Source organism: Halichondria panicea, chromosome 1, assembly GCF_963675165.1.
Source record: "Halichondria panicea chromosome 1, odHalPani1.1, whole genome shotgun sequence".
Lineage (NCBI taxonomy): Eukaryota > Metazoa > Porifera > Demospongiae > Suberitida > Halichondriidae > Halichondria > Halichondria panicea.
This window is the reverse complement of record NC_087377.1, coordinates 14,542,163-14,563,904: the sequence shown is the minus strand read 5'-3', so window position 1 is coordinate 14,563,904 and position 21,742 is coordinate 14,542,163. Positions and strand designations below refer to the sequence as shown.

At 39.1% G+C, this 21,742-nt stretch overlaps 2 protein-coding genes and 4 long non-coding RNA genes across 6 annotated transcripts; 3 read left to right on the top strand and 3 right to left on the bottom strand.

The window, feature by feature from the left end:
* The first annotated feature begins 1 nt into the window (after position 1).
* Positions 2-2,702, top strand: LOC135351809 (CUB and sushi domain-containing protein 1-like). The gene is made up of 6 exons (XM_064550917.1): positions 2-539; positions 636-917; positions 1,040-1,228; positions 1,276-1,473; positions 1,600-1,772; positions 2,022-2,702. Exons 1-6 carry the CDS (start codon positions 131-133, stop codon positions 2,043-2,045), a joined length of 1,275 nt encoding a protein of 424 aa, XP_064406987.1. The 5' UTR covers positions 2-130; the 3' UTR covers positions 2,046-2,702.
* Positions 2,703-4,802: 2,100 nt separating this feature from the next.
* On the bottom strand, positions 4,803-6,761 carry LOC135351766 (uncharacterized). The gene is made up of 3 exons (XR_010399504.1): positions 6,616-6,761; positions 5,512-6,445; positions 4,803-5,033 (listed from the first exon to the last, which is right to left on the bottom strand). It is a non-coding gene; the product is annotated as an uncharacterized LOC135351766 (long non-coding RNA).
* On the top strand, positions 6,147-6,724 carry LOC135351759 (uncharacterized). Its single transcript, XR_010399503.1, has 2 exons — positions 6,147-6,241; positions 6,458-6,724. It is a non-coding gene; the product is annotated as an uncharacterized LOC135351759 (long non-coding RNA).
* A 2,566-nt stretch (positions 6,762-9,327) lies between the features above and the next one.
* On the bottom strand, positions 9,328-14,778 carry LOC135351736 (uncharacterized). Its single transcript, XM_064550824.1, has 5 exons — positions 14,573-14,778; positions 14,445-14,511; positions 10,657-11,004; positions 10,233-10,487; positions 9,328-9,603 (listed from the first exon to the last, which is right to left on the bottom strand). The coding sequence occupies exons 1-5, from the start codon at positions 14,597-14,599 to the stop codon at positions 9,503-9,505; spliced, it is 798 nt and encodes a 265-aa protein (XP_064406894.1). The 5' UTR covers positions 14,600-14,778; the 3' UTR covers positions 9,328-9,502.
* LOC135351745 (uncharacterized) lies at positions 11,263-14,304 on the top strand. The gene is made up of 5 exons (XR_010399501.1): positions 11,263-11,814; positions 11,901-12,080; positions 12,279-12,381; positions 12,954-13,398; positions 13,584-14,304. It is a non-coding gene; the product is annotated as an uncharacterized LOC135351745 (long non-coding RNA).
* LOC135351753 (uncharacterized) lies at positions 13,321-13,669 on the bottom strand. The gene is made up of 3 exons (XR_010399502.1): positions 13,598-13,669; positions 13,481-13,536; positions 13,321-13,414 (listed from the first exon to the last, which is right to left on the bottom strand). It is a non-coding gene; the product is annotated as an uncharacterized LOC135351753 (long non-coding RNA).
* Positions 14,779-21,742: the final 6,964 nt, after the last annotated feature.

Below are 21,742 nucleotides of genomic sequence, written 5' to 3'. Positions count from 1 at the left end.
GTGTCCACGGCATCATGATGGCTAATACCGAAACTCACTACTGCGCATGAGCACTATTGCTAGCTAGATATTAATACGGTGGTTATGTACCTGCAGTTCAGTAACATAGATATACAGTGATACGTACATCATGTATATCATGAGCAGTTTACTCAATTCACACCTCCTGGTAATTGTTGTATTCATTTTTAGCAAGTTTGAAGAAGTCACTGCAATTGTTTCACCAAGCTCAATTGAGAATGTCTGTCCTGGAGAAAAGATAAGTCTTGTTTGTTCAGTTAATGCGGAGTCATTGACATGGTTGGTACCAGACCCTACTGAAGTGAGACTGAACCTTGATAGAAGCTTTATTAGATCACTATCAGAAAACATAGTCGGAGAGCGTTCAATTGTTCCTGGTGACACACTTGGAGCATATGCAGTAACTCTAAACACAGTGACACCTAATCTATGTTCGACACTCGAAGTAACCCTGTACAGGTCGATGGATGGTCGGAACATTGTGTGCTCTGGAGTGATGGTATTCATTGATCTTTATGGTGAGTTGTATCCTGCCGTCTTTAATTTGGTAATCCTATCGAGGTATTGTAATTATTATCAATGGATTAACGGTATGTATATAATCGATATTACAGATCCACCGGCACCTGCAATTAATATTCGTATCACCAGTTCCCTGAATAATACTGAGGAGAATATTGCCATTGTTTCTCTTGAGTGGGATTACTTCAGTGATGGATCTCCTGTCAACTATTCTGTGACTGTGATCGGGAGCTCAGAGAATGACACAGTCAGTGCTCTAACAGCGGAGATGAGAGTTGAACTCAAATTAAGGTACAACACAGAGTATGCAGTTATAGTGGAGGTGATAAACTGCGCTGTGTCCAGTTCCTCCTCCATGTTCACATTCGAACTAGGTAATCAAGATGCCTTTAGGCTCATCCTCAGGCCAAGTTGTTGTGTCTGTTTTATCGGCCTGGGGAGGATCGAGGCTAAAGTGTCTTCTATAATGATTATGCTTATAACAATGACTTTTCAGTCAGATGTGAGGTTCCCACTTTTACCACAAACGGGATGTTTGAAAGTACTGGTCAGGCAGAGGGCGAAACACTCACTCTAACATGCAATGAAGGGTTCACATCAACAGGACCAATTTCAGCAACTTGTACACAATTTGCTTTGTGGCAACCAAATCTTGAAGTCTCCCACTGTGTATCTCATTCAATAGGTAAATTGTACTGTGCTTTCAATGTTTAATTTATAATACATCTTTAGAATGCCCACCCCTTGAGGCACCTCCTAATGGCCGTTTTATTGATTACGAGTACACAAACAGGACCTCTCTCACTGGCACAGTGGTGACCTATCATTGTGATAGGGGGCTGTTCCCAAATGACATTAAAAGTACCACTTGTAGAGAGGATGGAACATGGAGCAACATTCCTCCTGAACTGACGTGTAGGGAAGAACCAAGTAAGATATACATGCACATGAATTTTCCCAATTCTAAATATAAAACTATACATGTAATTTTCATAGTTATATCTTCAGCTAAAAATTAATTATGCATGCATGCATGTACACCTTGTGCGATTTTAGTTCGCTGTAAGATTTCAAATAAACCGGACTACTATGAGAGCTACAACAGTTCGCTTCAAGAGGGCTCTGCAGTAATCACTTTCAAGTGTGACTATGGGTTCTTCTTGGTTGGTGAAGTGATTTCTATTTGCATTAACTCTGAACACGAACTGCTATTCCCACCTGTACTGAAGGTATAAACTATAACGCAGAGGATCCGATGTTTGTAAAAAACAGTGAATTCTCTTGTGGTTTAGATTATGCTATTTCTCATGCATGTTTACTCTTCATTGTTATTGACTAAATGTGCAGTCGCCCAGTATACTGACAGCCAGAGCTGCAACTGTTGTATTGCTCATTTTGTGTAACTATTATTGCATGGTTTTCATTCGGTATATTGGACCTGTTGACAGGATCAGTAAATTATTCCACACTCTCTACAGATTCTGCCCAGGGGGTTTCTCTGACCACCAATGAAGTTGCTCTGATATGCACAATTGTAACATTTATTTTAGCAATAGTTTTTGGTTGTGTTTGTGGTGCTCTCTTGATGTACTGGGTCATGCGTAAGAAGACAGTGCACTCCCTGGCAGCTGAAGGACAAGCTAACGTAGCCTGCCAGGGATTCACTGCATCAGTCGATCCTGTTTATGAGGAGGTGTCACCCAAAGAGGAGATTGAACTGAACGCTAACCAGGCATACGGACCAGTCGGACAATAATTGTAACCAGGTATATAGACAGACCAATAGAACGATAATTGTATGCATAATAGTTAGACACGTATTGTTTTGAAGGTGTCTATATATATGGGATTTAGAAGCCCATGCAAAGGCACTGATTTAGTATCCCGAGCGAATTTTCGGATGTGTGGAATTCAATTCTGTCAGCAATTACAATCAACAATAATAACTAATGCTACAAGTGGCTGAGGGCTTCTAAATCACCTAAACACTGACAAAATAGTGTCTAATATAACTCATTTTGATAGTGCGCATGAGCAAACCTTGCCTCGAGGCTTGACTACAATTATACAACAAGTTTATTTTGCTTGACAAGGGGATGATACTATAGGGCAAATTGCAGCGAGGCATAGCGGAGTGCTCTTAACCTCCAGTGCTTGTTTAATATAATTTATTCTCTTATCGCACGGGTAACAATACTAATCGCTTATATGATGCAGCTAGTTCTCTGCAATTTTCGCCGCGGCCGACTGTTATTTTGACAGCGTGCATGCATGCAATTACTCGACAAGTAATTGCACAATGTCAATGACGACGTCTATAATTACTGGACCGGATGTGATACTGGGTACAAGTTCCAGTGCGATTATTTTCTTGCTGCATAATTATAGCTATAATAATCATGTTCAAAACAACAGAACCAATTTCAGCAAGTTATTTCTTCTTGCTATGGTATTAAACTCACCATGGTATTATATATATACATTAATTATATGATGTGCTGTCACATATATTATTACCCCGTCAGGGCCGTATACATGCAGCGGGGGCAGTTACCCCCCCCCCCCTGGCATTCTAGGTGACCTTTTTTTAGGTAAAATTCAGAGCTCTACTACGCCTCTGGGAAGCAGGAGCATCTACTGTGGAATTGCGCATGCGCATTGGTAACCATCCACCAGGAAGCCAGATGAAAATTCTTCTTAGTACAATCTACCTTGTTTTAGTTGCTCCATGAATAGCTAAGTTGGTGCCACAGCAAGTTACAAGTTGCCATACTCAGGGGATATGAAAAACAGTAAAACTGTTGATCTTTTTTTTTTAGTAAAAATGTTCATCTGTTATTTTGCCACCCCTGTGCAAACCTAAGCTATCTACGGCCAACGCACAGCAGGAGTATAGAGTGATTGGTGTGTGTGTGTCGGTTTGGGTGCTTGCGTGCATGTGTGTGGACACAAAAGTTAGCTGTTACTTGATTGATGGTGGCAACTGAACATGTGCATGTGTTAAAGTAAATACACTTATCAAAACTAAAAAACATTTGCAATGTGAACGTTGCTAGGATTTCCAGGAAAAGAAAAGCGCGAAAAAGCGAAGAAACAAGAAATTCGGCGAGTGCATAACTCTAATCCATTACAACGTCATTCACATGTACTGTTTCAATAAGTTATAATTATTATTTTTGTTTTGCCGGTACTTTTCCTGGCCAATCCTTTCACATTGCAAGTAGTGATGTTAATTATGTGCATTTTTTACAGGCTATAGTTATGTGTTTATGACTCCCTTACAGTGTTGAGCAAACACGCAAGTGTTGGATGTGTGGGTGGAAGTATTCCAAGTTATTCATGACCAGCAGATAAAGACCAATGACTGTGTATTTACCCAACCTGTATTTTGATTTTATCAACAGTAGGCCACTCGACTGTACATGTTCATGACGTTGTAACGGATTGGAGTTATGCACTCGCCGAATTTCTTGTTTCTTCGCTTTTTCGCGCTTTTCTTTTCCTGGAAATCCTAGCAACGTTCACATTGCAAATGTTTTTTAGTTTTGATTCCCTTTCTTTTTTCATACAGTAGTACATTAATGATAAGATAAAATTAATGTGATGTTGATTAATTTGTCATCGTCCTGTAATCTTGTTGAAGATAATATATAAGTGGTCGTTGGACAGAATTATATTATGTACTCCTCAATAGTCTCGATCCCAGGCCGCACTTCACTCAGGGAATTGAGGAGTTAGCCTCCTTTTCTCAATAATGAAAGTGAAATACCTATGAGGAACATCAAGAAGCAAGAGAAGTTCAAGAAGAGAAGACAGGACTGGAATAAACATTATTCAGTATTTTATTCAGTCCGGCATTTATTTATGATGGCAGCCATGTTATACCATAGATAGTAAAGGAAGGGGATTGGAAACACAGGGATTTCACGCGGCCCATGTGTGTCGCACCGGAAATTGACAGGAAGTTAATTTAATGGGAGGAGATTGGGGGAAAAGCTGCTTATTATACATGTAGATGCTGATCAACTACTTAGCTACATGTAGTTGCTCTGGTTGCTGCTGTACATCTGAATGACTGACACTTTTCTCTTTGCAAATACTTGAGTAGAGATTACACATTCTCAACAAACCTTGAAAATAACAAGGCATGCATTTACAAAGAAATTAAATCTAGGAACTCGATAAATATTTATACTTTATGGTACTAGTACTAGGCACTGTTCATTATAATAGACTGCCTCATAACATTATGACTTTCACACAATCAAACAATTTTGATGTTTACATAAAAATGTTTACAAACACAAAACATAATTTTTATGAGCCTGACGCCCTTTTAGGCAATGGTGTAATCTCGTCATCGGTCACTGTTTAGCTCTTGCAAAAGAATTTACTAATCATAATACATAACAGTGGGGTTATCATGTGTCCCTCGCCTCTGCCGTTGGCATAAAAGGGTCTTGGCAGATTTTCTGATTTTCTGAGTACCCCTGGGAAAAAATGTATGGGTAAGTTTGAATTAGTATATTATTTCCAAAACGATAAACGTTAGCAAGGAAAATCTTTTCTTACTGCACATCGGGATCATTAAGCAACGTGTAGAACTAAACAATAGTGATGTACAATTTATTGTTAACCAGTAGCTACCCCGCAAAACAAGTTACTTTTGAATCCTTGTTTTCACACTTAAAAGTAAATATTCAACATTAAACAGCATAATGCTCAACTTGGCTATGCCTACTGCATATTTCAATGCTCCCTCTACACTCTGATCACTCTCAAGCAACCATGACTACTTCCTAGCTCAAGATATCCCCCCACAAAGTTTCTTACTTACCAATTCTTAGCTAAATACATGTAAAACAGTGTAACATGCAGCTCTGATGATCAAATAAATGAGGTAAATAATGTAAACCATACATTTACTATGGATAATGTACATACAGGCTAGCTCTTGCCAGTGCTTACTGCAGTTTTCTTCACTTTCTTCTCTTTTGTCTTTGCATCTGGCTCGCAATCAATCGCAATCAATACTTGCGGAATGCAACACGCATGGTGTCAGAATTCTCTAGGGCAATACATTGGTCACCTGAGATGTTTCCAATCCCTCCCCTCTACTATCTATGGTTATACTGTAGATGTACTTCCAAGTGCAAAAGCATGGAGGCCTATGGTACATCCAGTCAGTGCATACGTCTAGCATAAATAGCATACGTACCTGAAGTGAGAGAATGGAGAGCTGAGCTGAAGAAAGGAGGTTTTGTGTTTATCGATGTCACAGCCACGCCCACCTCATAAGTTGCCATGTGCGTTGCTGTGGCAGTCATTTAAAGATGGCGGAATTGCGTAGGTAAGAAAAGTGGAGCCTGAGAGGTCATCTGCCTCTTGGAAGCAAACGCAATTCTGAGAAAAACGCCCGTGGTCCGGATTCTAGTCGACTAGAGGCTGTATCCAGAATCTTCTGAACATGTCTGTACCAGGAGGAAATTCTTTCCAAGAAAGTTACTTACTAACAGTCTGCCCTAAGACCCCCAACATTCCAGTATTTCTAAGACAAGACAGGAAGCATTACGTAATGTAAACCTCAAATATTTTAATGATATTCATAATGATGATGTAATAAATTGTCATAAAACTACAACAAGACTCAGTCATGTGTAGCCAACTGCAGCATGAATGAAAACAACAACAACACAAGGTATGTATGAGAATAATGATGTACTGTATAAGCTAGATCAAGCTGTCCAGATCTGTGTAATCTATGTTTGTAGCACTACCATCATCCACTGTGATTTGTTGACATAATATTATCGTCTGTCACTGTCAGTTTCAGATTCTGAGTGTGGATCTTCATTAGAGGTCGCTGTATTTTTACAGTCCTGGCATCATAATTTTCTTTCTTCTTTACATGCAGGGCAAAATTGAAAGATGAACTGAGCTAGTGGAGGTGGATGGCCTGGATAATTATTCCCTTATATTTTATTAGTGCTAGCTCATATAATACACCGGGCTAGAATTATATGTGTATTATGCTCACTCTTGTTTTCTTGTTGCATGCTGCACTGTACTTACCTAGTGAAAGGTTTCTGTTGTGTAAACTTTCTCTGACCACACGGTGAAGCCAGGCTGATAATAACATTTTTGTGGTCATGTACCTCAATTAACACTGTAGTGAAGCACAGTTCACGGTGATTTTTTCTGGATTTCCAAAGCTCATAACACAGACCATTTACTGAGCTAGAACTTGTTACTTGGATATGTATCAGTTCAATATGGAATGTGTTGACTCTGCAAGTTTGGAATAGATTGAGATAGTGTGAACAGCTTGCGCAAACTGTCGAAGTTGGCCCATTCTGAATAGTCTCTGTGGTTGGTGGTACTCATGGCTCCATATCTCCAGATGTGAAAGGAATCAGTGATTGCTCAAAGTATCAAATAGTACATCTGATTAATGTGCATGCTTTGGCAGCAAACTAGAAGGCTTGAAGTCATTCATGATGTGTTCTATGCTCTTGTCAAGTTGTGTATTAATGTCGAACTTTGTGTAGCTGGTCTGCCAACACCGTTCATTTGTATGGCAATTACCTTGAATATGTTGTTATTTAGATCCTTGTTAATCGTTCAACCAATTTTTAGCTTGCTACGTTGATGGTGAACAGCTTGCTCAAACTCTCGAACTTCCCGTAATCATTTTACACAACTTTATGCTATTTGGACCCATTTTCTCAATTTAAAGTGTTATCCATATGTTAAACTGTATTCTTGTTACATATTTCAACTTAGCTAGCTCTAAAAACCTTTATTTATAACAAAAATAAAGAAAAACTGTTCTCATTAATATATTCATGAGGCAACTTGTAGCACTTCCTGTCTTACAACATTTGGGGTCTTAGGGCAGACTGTAACTTACTTACTTACTTACTAACTTACTTAGTCAGTCCATAGATACACGAAAGAAAGGGATAGGCAACACCCAGCACTTCCGTTGGATGAGGCGAGTTGCTAAAAAGGGGCGTGTAATGAGCAAAAAGGGGTGTGTGCACTCAAAATGTCAGTAAAGAGTTTGTAGTATTATAGCAAACTGTGCTCTTGAGGAGACACCAGATACACTTAGACATAGGCTATTAATCTTTTAGAGCTACTATATGCAAAGTGATGAGAAAGTGAGCTCCAAAGGGGGTGTCAGTACACTCTACAAACCATAACAGGTCTGTTCCCAAGTCCTTCAAATGCCATCTCTTCGATCACACAATACAGATAAAGATACTTGTGTTCCACTTTCTAATACCTAAACTGTGTCTTAGAGCACTTCAAACTAGATTACCATGTACAGTAAGAGCAGGAGAGGTACGCAAACTTTCTGGACTTCGGACAAACGTTTCATGGTGCTGCTACTACTTCACTTCATTGAGAGCTGAAAAATATGCTTTGTTCCATGCAGTTATAAACACACTTTAATTCTGTGAAACGTACATGTTATAAAATTATTTTATATTGGAGATATAGGTACATAAACTGACAAATCGGTGTTTTTTCACACAAATCAAGCTGAATAAAAGAAAGCTCGGCACCAACATAGCAACTGTAGCTATCAGTAGTGCTGGGTGTATGTGTGCATGATGCCTGATTGCTTTGAATTTCTCTTTTAGGCCCCCTACAAGAAAAATAAGCAGATATAGGGATCATTGTGTACTTTCTTGAGCGCAACTCGCCTCCAACCAGAGGGTGTGACGTCACACACTGCATTTACCTAGCATCACGTGGGGCGTTGCCTATCCCTTTCTTTCGTGTATCTATGGTCAGTCAGACAAAACGCGGTGAAATATGAAAATAGTGCAATTTTTCAAATATCAATAGTAATGCATGAGAATATTTATTGACTATAATTTCACACATTTATACAGATATAAGGCTAACTAATCTATCTGTCAACTCAGTTTCTTGCTGTGGCCCTTCCCTGCAGAAATAGAGCAGTCTAAACACGAGTCAAAATTTGTGCAATAATTGAAAACACACACAACTGCACTGTCAATCCTATGTACAACCTACTGGTTGTACTAATATGCAGTTCAACACATGCACCCAACCGAGATTCACTACTCTTTTTAATTCGAGTTCATGTACATTATAACACATGCATGAACTTGGCTAGGTGTGTTCTAACTTCTAAAGGATAGTCCTGTTAAACTGGTATTGGTTGTCATTATTGAAAATTGCATAATAGTTTCCTGTATGGTAATGGTCGTCAATATTTAAATCAATTAGTGAAACAAAGGGCCTTAATATTGCCCACATGACACATAAACTATACTACTTGTAACTTGACACTAGCTGAGTGTGATTATTTTCTAATTTCGATGCGCATACAAGTCATATACTTAGGGTGTGTAATTTTCTGTCCAAAAAAATTTAGGCGCTTCGCGCCCGGGAAGAAGCAAATAGGCCTCAGCTTTACCTGACCATGCACTGGTTGTTAGGCTATAATTATAATTAATAAGACCGCTTTTACTTAAGCTAATTCCACCATCTTTATATGGACTGTCTCACACATGCACAGCCACGTCACAAACTGCCACTGTTGTATATTACATTACTATATTGAGGCTATATTATATCCAATCAGTTACACAAACACACATCAGACAGACTGCCATAACTCATGGCGCCGCCTACACGCCTATAGCTACATGCTATGAATAATATAATTATACTCATATCCTATTACATTATGCATGTAGTCTAAGTCTTAGACTATATCTGCATGCACTAGCATTTTTTGACAGGTTTGCGACTGATACTTGCGCAATCACGTAACCTTTTAGAGAAGAGGCTTTAATATACAGATGCATGGTTCATACAAATGTTCTGGTTTCTAACTGATAACAACACTATAGTTCTCAATCCTTTGTCTAATTATTGTTAACGTTCATGTTCTGGCAGAGTGCTTCTCCATGTCCAACTATATAGAACCACTCAATGATGTCAACAGCACACCAAAGAATACAGCAGCGACGGTACTAGCCACTTGAGTAGCACTATCAGTCATGTCGCATGAGCTAGCTGGAGAGATTGAGAAATATGTGAGTCCTTATCGAGGCAATAATTTTTGAAAATAGAGTGAAGTCTGGGGGAAACTGCTTTTTCAACGCAAGTTTCACCTGCCTGCAAAGTTTTGGCCCTCATGCAGTGATGCTTTAAACTTGCATATTTTAATCGTGCATGTTGAAGAAACAAACTGAACGACCATCTTTTTCGCAGGAATGTAAAAATTAACTAACCTTTAATTGAACGTTGATTTCTCAAAATGTCACTGAGGTATACTACCAACCATTCACTCGAAGGCTAAAGTAGTGCAATTTTGGTGTCACTTTGAAGCCTATAAGCTCTGCTCTATCCGATGAAGCAATAAAACACAATTTTGCATGTATATTAAAGGTGGTAGCTAGACTACGACATGCACCAACTTACAGCTATAAATAATATGTAAACTCAATGTCAAGACCTGTAAAAAAAACATAATGATGGTGTTATATATATATATAGAACATAACTCAGAAAGTAGGTTGACGTCAGTTATACACATGCAGCAGGTCAACATGCAGTATATAATTATCTAGATGAGATTTACGAGTGTGTAATTGCATTTCAAATGGTCATTAATGCCCACCCATGCATGTATGTGAACTCACGGGCCATTTTTAGTGTAATCGGAACTGCTTCACTTCGCTGACCACACCTATTCTGGACAGTAATATTCACAGCCGAGAAAGAAGTTATGTTGATACTTAAAAATGTTTCCAGAACGTGGAACACTCGATTCTCAAAGGAAGCATTTCTACCAATTGCATGGAGTTCATAGAATTCCAAACCAACTGGCATTGATGGAGCCGTCCAGAATATGGTATTAAGTACAACTTTAATTCCAGTAACGTTTGATGGTTTGGCTATATATAAGTATAATTATAATTATGATGGTGTGGGTACAATAATTATAATGGAATCACAATAAAAATGTATGATTGCTAATATAATTATATCCCATGCACCAAAGTCATTATAAGGTATATATTATTATACCACAAAAAGCAAATGAATATATAGTTTAAGACTTACTTGCGATACTGTAGACTGTTGACAACTGGGTGTTGCTGCCACCCAAAGTACATGTTACATTGATAAAAGGCACATTAACGCTTGATTTTATCACCAGAAATGATTCAAAAACAGGAGTCTTGGTGACTAACAAGGCCAACACCTCTCCTTGAATTCGAGTTCTAACACTTTCAGTCATATCAGTACTTTCGAACACAATAGGATTGGAAGTGTCTACTAGGGGTGGTAGTGTCCAAGCAATAAAGGAGCCATTTGTTGTACTACATCTGTACAACACTGTTTCACCTGGGCAAACTTGCTCACGATTGGTATGAGTAGAAGATAGCTGATCATGAGCAATTGTGGCATCTATATGTACATGCATGTAGTGTATGCATGTATGCAATCCAGGTGTAACAGTTATAATAGTCCATGCATGCATTCTACGAAACACTTATCACACTAATTATAATTATGTGCAATCGAAGATTTAGCCTCGATTCAAGGCCGCTTTAGAAGCGGCCTTGTATACCTTGTAGCGCATGCGCTTACATTACCCCAAAAAGGGGGTAATCCGTGTATTTGTGGATACTGTCAGTAAAATAAACACGTATACTATTTTGTATTCTAATTTTAGTGGTCCGTGTTACACACTTTACATAATAGCAAAGATGACTAGCTCGACTGACACTGAGTTCTCTTCCGCTCTGGCTTATGCCCTTTCTTGTGTGAAGAGAAGTCATTTAGTTCTGAGGGATAAACAGCTTGACACTCTACGGATGCTGTACGAAGGGCATGATGTTTTCCTGTGGGTTCCTACTGGATATGGAAAGTCTATCTGCTACCAAACTTTGCCTTTTTTATTCGACAAGAAGCTGGATAGAATTAGTTCTCCTCCTAGTGAGCGTAGTATTGTCCCCTAGTGTCTCTAATGGTAGATCAAGTGACTAGTCTACATAATCGTGGTGTTCCTGCTGGTATACTCAGTGGAAACAAAGGGGTCGATAAGAAGTCCAAGTGAGTGCTTCACCTACCCCCAGAATACTCATAAGGCAGTGCCAGTCCTCTATACAAGGCTCTAACTGCTCCAATCGTCCACTGCGAGTGTCCGCATCTCGCATATGTTTTTTGCTACATCGCTGTCTTTCACAAGTCATCTGATCGCCACCTGACATAACAGTAAGTTCAATAGAATCTTTCAAGTATGAATGTTTCTCGATCATTATGTCTATCATGTCTGCGGCCTTTGCCTCATTCTTGTGTAGAACATCAAGGACTACAACCTCAGATTTTTTGGCCATCTCTGTGCTGTGGGGGTGCTTAATGTGACTGACAACACACCGTTTGTACCGCTGGAGGGGCTTGATGTACTCGCACAGTATTCGACCGACTAGAATGACCAAATTTTCTTGGATGCCCTCAATGTCGGCCTTTGTAGGAAGGAAGTGAGTTATTTTTAGGGAACCCAGGTTAGGGGGGAAAAGGTTGAGACTGGAGATGGTCCTTTCACACGACCCTTCACTGCCAACAAACTGTACATTTGCACTAGCTCACCATGATGGTCACTACGTATGTCTCTAACGCCCTTTGTTTTAGCAACGTTGTCCCCCACGAACTTGAAACATGCACCCTCATCAATCCAGGCATCGATAGGACGTTGGTACAGCTTGCTGATTTTCGTGACCAACTTCAACACGGCACAGTAACTGATAGTGACACTAAGATGATTCAGCCTGGAGTATACCTGTGAGTAATTCAATGTAATCATAATTATATAAGAGGAGATGGATTGGAAACGGAGGTAGCATCGCGTTACACTGATTAATTTTTAAATCTGTGTACGGTTGTGCAGCACTTGGGGAAACGATGTTTCTGGAATTAAGATCACTGCAATTAATGCATTCAAAGCCCCCCTAAAACAACATGCATTCTCATGCCCTCTATAATGGTGAGCATCCTTTGGAAAAAATACGTTTTTCAAAATAGCTACAAAGAGTGTCATGCTCTGAGATCTTTATGAGTATGCTTCTAGCTAATGGTAATACTTAATTATCAGTGTACTGCATGTGTCAATCCATACGTTCCTCAGGTGACAGTTGGGAGTATACTGCAGGCACTATCTAGTCTAGATTTTACTAACGTTACAATCATACATACATTTTGTAGCCTCGATTAAACCCTGGCCTAACGCGGCAAGGTAACTTCCGTTTCCAATCCCTCTCTGTGATATAATAATTATACCTGTATCTGAAAATACGTAGTGGACACACATCATACATGTACATGTACATGTACAAACCTTTTTGTTTACTCTACAGTTGAAGAGTACGAGAGACAGAAACGACTGAATACCACACATTCTTGTGTTACGCTCTTTCAAGAGAATTGCTGTGGCCATACACATCCCAGGGTAGTGACTCTCTCCGCGTTTATGCAAGTTCCTATGATCTGAACGTCCTACGATCGTCTGGATAAGCCTAAATAGAATCGGAGACTTTCGCTGTAGTTCAGACACAGCCTGTTTCCATGATAACGCTTCCACATTGTCAATTGGAACCCGGTGAAATAGAGAGACAAACTCCCCAGAGTTACGACATAGAGTGGAACATTCGTTGTCAAGAATTTTCACCACACCCTCTACCAATTGGTCCTTCAGTGAAGGGCAAGAAAATGCTGCCTTGGCAATAGACTGAATGTTGCCACTATTCAGTGCCTGGCGTAATTTCTAGAGACTTTCATCTACTTCCGCAGTCACTGTACTGGGTGAGCTCACTGTGATCTGTATATTGTTTAATTAATTAGTGTGATTTTGGTGTGTTTACAGTATCAGATCTGTTATCCTCACCATAACTGTTTCAGTCGAACCAGGCTTGGAAATATCTCTTGCAACACCTTCTGAACCTTTAAGTTAATGACTATATATTAATTTACGTTCATTTCATTTGTAGGTGGTTTAACATACCGTCAACAGAAGAAAACTGCTCGAGATTGGTCAACTCTAACAGCGGTGGCTGACGAGGACAGTCTGTGTGCGCTATGAAAAAGAGATGATTCCTGTCATCTACATATATGATTTGTTGCAATCAACCTACGTTCCTCCTTGGTTGAGAAAGCAAGCCTTCTTCCAGGTGCTCCTACTGTCAGACGTTTTGCTAGAGGTCTAGCATGGACTGTGTGAGGTGATGCTTCAAGCCCACTGGTGTCTTTAGTTCTCTTCCTACCTGATACCATAGGACTACAGATGGAAGCCTTATTTCGACCCTGCTCAAAACCACACTTAGCCATACTTCTAAAGGCTTTAAGTTTAGACTCCAGAGACTGGAATTTGTTTGTGCAAGCTCTACAAATGTATGAAGATAGCCCATCACACTCACTAATTGGCAGCTCTAGCAGTTTGCCAAGTCTGTCTGGAAGGCATCTTTGAACAGACTCTTTGCTGAACAGAGCTGAGCAGCGAGTAGAAGTAACAATGTTGCAGCACAATCTGCATATTCTGGTGGCTGCCATTGTGGGCTTGAACATTCTACCACCAACCACGCAGTCTTACGTATTTTTCCTTTGTGTACTTTGTCCGATTTTATCACTTGCGTAATACTGATAAATATACGAATTATTTCGCGCATGCGCATACAAGGTATACCAGGCCGCTGTAAAGCGGACTTGAGTCGAGGCTATCGAAGATTATAACTATAATTATAATGTATAGACAAAATTAATGTCATGCAATTATACATGCCATCACTAACTCTGCATGTATAACTATGTCAGATTTAGACATGTCTAATTATAATTATTGCTATTATACTTACCAATAGCCAACGCAATCCTTATCCTGCCAATTACGACGAAAACCAGAGCACATAGTAGAACGTGATACTGCAATGAGTATTATATATATATAAAGCATATAGACCTATACAATATTATATTAACTCACATTCATGGTAATTGAACACGCACGCATTAAGAATCTATATGCATGTATACGCAAACACAGAATTTTTTTATAGACTGTCTTGCTTGAATTAGATGTGATTGGGAGACTGAGTAAAAGCTAGCAGCTTTATTTAAACAGTCAGTATAACTATATATACGTCCTATAGTATAGTTAATAATATATTCATTAATCTGTGCACATGATCTTGACTTTTATTGATATCTAAACATAGAAATTCCTAGAAATTCCTCCCCCCCATGAAACGTAGCGTATCACACACACTTGTGCTGATGTGTATAATGACTTCCAGGAATCCAGATCATGTTTCTATTATTATTCATGTTACACAAACTGCTTAATGGGATATGAATGACAAACATTTTTGGGGATCTGAGCAGCACGGTAAAAGATTTTGATAAGGAGACTACAAGAAGGTTAGTTGCATGAAAACAAAGTGAAGAGAAGGAAGTAATAATTAGCATTATAGTGGTGTAAGTGTGATAGGACGGGGAAATGCATGGTAACAACTTTAAATCATCCTCAATTGGGACACTATACTACTATAATTATATTATGCATTTTGTGGACCCAACTAAATGTGTACATACAGTATTCAGACACACTGACATGATACTCACCTCGCCACCAAGCTCGCCAACATACGGATATACTGTACGATAACTGGAACATTTGGCGGGTATTGTATTTGGCGGATGAGCCATTTTAAAGTAATTGGCGGTTTTTAATTTGGCGTCTCAGGCGTGGCTACATTATAATTATAATATGTATACCCTATAGCCTCGCCCCCAGGCCAAGTTGTCTCAAAATAACACTAGAGAAAAATTGGCCTGGGAATGAGGCTATTATATCTATGATCGGACATCGATCCGTGTAAGATCTAGCATCTTTTTTGATTTTCTACTGATATTACTCTACTTGTGCCAACCACGTAATCTTCAAAAGCTATAATTAATGATTAATGCAACTGTTCTGGTTTCTAACTAACAACACATAATTATATATAAATAGTTCTCAATCCCAATTTGTCTACAGTTAGTTTCTCCATGTCTGACTAATACTATAGAACCACTGTCACCAGCACACCTTGCAAGAAATATATAATTGTATGCAATTATATACCAGTAGTAAAGGGTATGTATACTATATAGACACCTGAGTATAGCAGTATACCAGTCATTTTGCATGAGATGTATTATAATTATGTGCAGCTGGAGAGATTGAGAATTATTTTTATTACGCAAACTTAGAAATATCCCTTTGTTTGCTAAATGAGATTCACGAGACTACAGTTGTTGCTGTTGTCCATGGTCAATGTATTTTCGGTTAAAATGTCCACCCATGCATATACAGTTGAACCATAATGGACCCTCCCACTAGAGAACATTCAACCTCTCTATAAAACATAAAGAACACTAGCTATGGCACGGATCGAAGTCACTGTCTAAGTACACAGAAAGTTGAATGCTTTACTATTTATCTTTGATTTAATTCAGCAAGTTGATACTATAGGAATGGCCTGTGAGTTTCACATGCATGACGTACAGTGGAACCTCCGAATAAAGGACACTTTGGGAGCAGAGCTTTTGTCCTCTTTTCGGAGGTTGTCCTCTGGTGGGAGGTTCCTTCAAATTACTATATAATAGTTAGACACTGTTTTGGAGGTTTCTATGGGATTTAGAAGTCCAAAGGCACTAATTTAGTATCCCGAGCGTAGCGAGGGTACTACAAGTGGCTGAGGGCTTCTAAATCACATGGACATCGACAAAACAGTGTCTAACTCATTTAGATACTAGTGCGCATGCCCAAACCTTGCCCTCGATGCTTGACTATACAATACAATTACTTGGCAACAGAATACTAGGTACACTAAGTAAGTTGCAGGTATACTAAGTCCCATAGTATACCTGCTCTGAGGCACTTTTCCCATGTACTTCCCATGTAGATCTTATCTACTAGTGTCTAATCATAGTCATATCAAGGAATTATAGATAGTATACATGTATTGTCTGTATGGACCCTATTTCTAGTTCAAGAAGCTATAAGGAATCAATAGTAATGTGTTGACCACATCTATTCTGCATGGACAGTCATAGTAATGCTCCATGCAGCCTTGAATAAAGTTGTTTTGATACTTGAAAACGTTTTCAGAACATTGCAAAAATAATGAAACGTTTCGATTTATTGCATGTAGTTGGTATGGATGGAACCGTCCAGGATATATTAAACAGGTGGAACTATACGTCACCCCTGCACTGTGCATATACACTGATCACACGGCATGTCTATATATCAATCCTCAATACAGCATGACCATCCAGGAAATGGATTTAACTATTGAACACAAACCATGCAGGCAAACGAAATGGCAATTAATGCGGTTTCCGGTTGTGTTTATGGTGCTCTCTTGATCGATGTACTGGCTCATGCGAAGAAGGCGTTTTTATCGCCGGAAGCTGAAGACAAGCTAACGTCCCGTCCCACTGCATCAGCTGTTCCTGTTTATGAGGAGGTATCACCCAAAGAAGAGTTGAACTGAATACTAACCAGGCGTATGCATGGACTGTACCTGATCATGGCTAGTGTGTAATGATTATGAGATATTCGATATTACCTCTTCACTGACCTCTGAAACTAATATCAAAGTTTAGCTTTTCCACGGCCATTAATTATACATCAAGAGTTATATACTCGCTTCTCACAGGACAAGTGTATTGTATACAAGCATACATGTTAAGTACATGTTAAGTACATACATATAAGTACATATTCACACAATGCATTATTAATCCACAGGACAGCATTATACAATTAAAGTCAAAATAATTATAAAGGCACCCAAATAAAATGAATAATTGAGAATATTGCATACCAGAGGCAATAAAGACAGAGCATGCAGGTCACTATATATTGCCTCGTGTAGCTATGTTACAAAATTGCGATTCGGTGTTATGAAAATGATGCATCTTAAGTAAATCCTTTGATCTTTCAGGCAATCTATTTATTGCCTGAATTTCACATAAACCACAATGCCTGAGTACATATCAAAATGGCTATATAAAGGTTAGTGAACTGATGACACGCCACTGTAATATCCAAATTGATTTTTTTTTATACTACAAGTGGTACTTTTGATATCATTTGGGAACAGCCCCCTATCACAATGATAGGTCACCACTGTGCCAGTGAGAGAGGTCCTGTTTGTGTACTCGTAATCAATAAAACGGCCAATAGGAGGCGCCTCAAGGGGTGGACATTCTAAAGATGTATGTGTTTGGAGGCATTTGATCATTGACAATAAGTATCGCTGCTAGCAGAGCATAATTATGGATTTGAGAGGATGGAACATGGAGCAACATTCCATTTGAGCTGATATGCAGAAAAGAATCAGATATTGGTAAGATTAAGCTACAATTTGTATACGAACTCTTGTGCAAATAAACTCGGATCCTAGGCCGAGTTCTCTCTTAAATAACGCTAGGTCGCCCACTATGCAACTATATATAGGCAGGAGTACATGAATAGGAGTAAGCAACTACTATACAGCCCATACAAACGTGTTGTTATCTCACTGTGTCATGCCACGTCATACTACATGTGTAAAACGCCCACATCTCAAGTGGCCTACAACCACAATCAAAACAGTGTGGTTAATTACATGCATTGTGCAAGCACACTTGGTAGAATAGGTCCAGGTGGCTAGCTCTTGCAAAATGAAGAAAAGCAAAGAAACATGAACACAGCAAAGCAACTGTGATAGAAGTTGCCAAAAGCTTGCTACTGAATAAAATAATCTAGCATTGGTGAGAAAATTAACTGAAGAAGTAGAGAAGCTACCACAACTAGAGATGTACCCTGGAGAAAACAGGTTTTTAATATAATCTCTAAGGAACAGGATGATGGCTTGGTGAAGCTTGCAGACTGCCTGTGCAATCAATACAAACAATTTTACATCAAGTGTAAAGGAAAAGATGCATACTTAAATTTTCATTCAGTGGTACGATTTCCTACGTTACATTGCATCTGGGGTAGAAATAAAGCTCTCAAAAGACTCACAAGTAATCGACTCAGACTATGAAGAAACTCCTACTTTTAGTGCATGGGCATCCCTTGTTACTGCTGTGTCTCTCAAGGTTGACGTTGTTTTCCTCAGATACACAACTTGCAATATTCCATGACATTGCAAGTAAGAGATGGAGCAACTTTAGCAGCTTGTCACACCTCTAGTTTAGTTCTCTCTATACACGGTAATCCGGCACCACACACAATGCTAACTGCTTCGCATTGCATCAAACATGTTATTCAGCAAAGATTAGTTACCAATTTCATGGTGAACAGCCAATTCCGTCTTTTTCTAAGGTTAAGCATTCTCTAGATGATATTAGCTGAGTAGATCTTATCTATGTTATTCTCTAAGTCTTGTATATAGTTTCAGCCTAGCCTGCACATGCACTTGCACTCTTGTTGACAATTTCTAAGTGAGCCTAGCATGCAGCCATACATGGTCATGTGTACACAAAGTAACCACAGTTTACACTACTACAAGTGTTTGTGACGTAGTGAGATAATAACGAATTTATATGGTGTACATACACTGTAAAAAAAAAAGTGCGGTGAGCACACTAAAACCGTCGCATATAGCACACTTTTTCAAAAAAGCGTGCTATATGCGACGGTTTTAGTGTGTCCACCGCACTTTTTTTCAATCATTTTTTACAGTGTAGTAGTTGCTTACTCCTATTCATGTACTCCTGATATAGGCCTGCATGGTAAAGATTGCATAATTATGGGAGTGTCTATAATTATAGCGATAGTAAATTAGTGTGTATTTGAAAATACAGCTAGAGAATGACAATGCTATCTATATCCAGTAGATCGAACTAAGGCTTCCAAGTTCATTGTTAGCACATGCATCTACTAATAGGGAATCACACAAAATGTTCCTTCCTTCACACACACCTTGGACCTGATGCTCATTAATGAGGGAGGCCTTCTTGTTTGACACAACTCGATAGCTACCATGCACCTAGATCTAATACCTATATATAGCTATTAAACTAGCTTAGCTTTCTTCAAGAAATAATTTGTAACACGGAGCTATTTTTATGATTACGGCTGCAGCTTTTACGGAAAATCATTGAATCTGAACGAATTGAACCATACCCATATGATATCTTTACCAGGTCTAGTTGGCGACCTAGCGTTATTTTAGAGATAACTCGGCCTGGGGATCGACGAGGCTAGCCCTTATAGCCTCGAAAACGGAATTATTAAAAAACGATGCTTTATTTAGTACTATATAGAATGGCAACAGTTTAATTGCTGTTACATGGCCTAACATGCATGCGTGAGGCTCTAGGATTCCCTAAAAGCCTGCTATATAATTATGTGCTGGATTTAAATCACCGATTAATTATCTGGCTGTAAAGATTCCGGGTATGAACCATTCATTGAGCCATACAATGTTTACTCAACAGTTTGATTTAGCTAAATACCAGTCCGGTGGTTTACATATAGGATGCGATATTTATGTATTGTTTACTGTTACCGTATGTTTTCGTTTTCAGGGAGCAACTTGTAAGCATAATAATAATCATTAGGTATATTGACTGGAATGAAGCAATCTCCATCGACCAGTTTGTTTTGATCATGATTTCACAGATTCCAAAAAGGTTTCTCTGAGCATCAATGAAGTTGCTGTTGTTAGAGGAAGTAATTGATCAAGTGGTAAACCACAAGTGTAGTGATTAGGTGAACTCTTCACTTAGACTGTACATCTAGATTATTCTAGTTAATGTTAGTTCTAGAACTGTAGCTGCTGCTGAACTTTGACATTAGAGAACTAGGTAGAACATTCTAGAGTTATATGTGTTCTGTATATAAGTTCTTGAGTTCTGTGCAAGCTAGGTTATGATTAGGTTATGAGTGTTATGCTGTTTCTGTTGTCTACTACTGTTATTGAACAAAGTGTGACTAGTGTCAACTGCGATATCTGCGAACAGCTGTGATATGCACAATTGTAAAATTTTTTGTGGCAATGGTTTCTGGTTGTGCTTGTGGTGCTCTATTGACATACTGGATCATATGTAAGTAGGCAGTGTACTCCCCGGCAGCTGAAGGACAAGCCAATGTAGGAACCACTGCATCAGCTGGTCCTGTTTATGAGGAGGTGTCACCCAAAGAGGAGATGGAACTGAACATTAACCAAGCGTATGGATCAGTAGGACCACCATAACTGATGGCTAGATACCGTGTATAGCGGGTTGTTTTCGTGCGGTAAAAATATTCGTATGTTTCATTTTAGAGTATTAATTTGAAAAGATAACAGAAAATTATTATACGAAATATATAACTTGGTGGTTCATTCAAAATTTGCACCAACAAAAATAGTCGCACAGTATAGCTATACCTCCAGGCACTCGGTATCACTCCCTTCTTCCTTGCAGCTACAGGTGATGGTCGTCCACTGATACTGTTCTCTCTCACCCATGCAGTACATGCAAAAACCATGCATCTACAGTAAAACCCCTCTATATAACAGACACCTTTGGGGAACAATGTTTTGGCCTTTATACAGAGGTGGCCTTTAATTGTTGAGAGGTTGTTTTGAACACAAACTGTTCATTTGGGATCTGGGTGCCTGGCCGTTATATAGCAACTGGCCTTATTCGGAGGTGGTTGTTAACAGAGGTTCCACTGTACTCCATCACACCCTCACACGCCCCCATCACACACCACACCATCCTTCTCGTGGAACTACTCGAAATCGAACGAGAGATCACCTTCGAGTCGTTTTCTAATGATACTGCAGCTAACGCTGAAGACTCTCTCGATCACCTGTTGCACGTATTAATGTATAGGATCTATGCTATGATATCGGATAAGGTCAAAGATCAAATTAAGTGGTTGGACGGAGAGAGAGTGTGATATGTCATCTTGTCTGGAATGGTATAAGTTCCCTAATAATTATACCTATTAATATTAATAGAATTACTAGCCTCGATCCCAGCCCCGCTCACAGAGGGCCTAGCTGGTAACCACCATTTGCGTGTGGGTGGATTCAATAGTAAATTTATTATTAGTAATAATTATTATCCTTTTGTACTATGGTCACCCACGTGCACAGAATTTGTCTCAGTCATGCACGTCTTG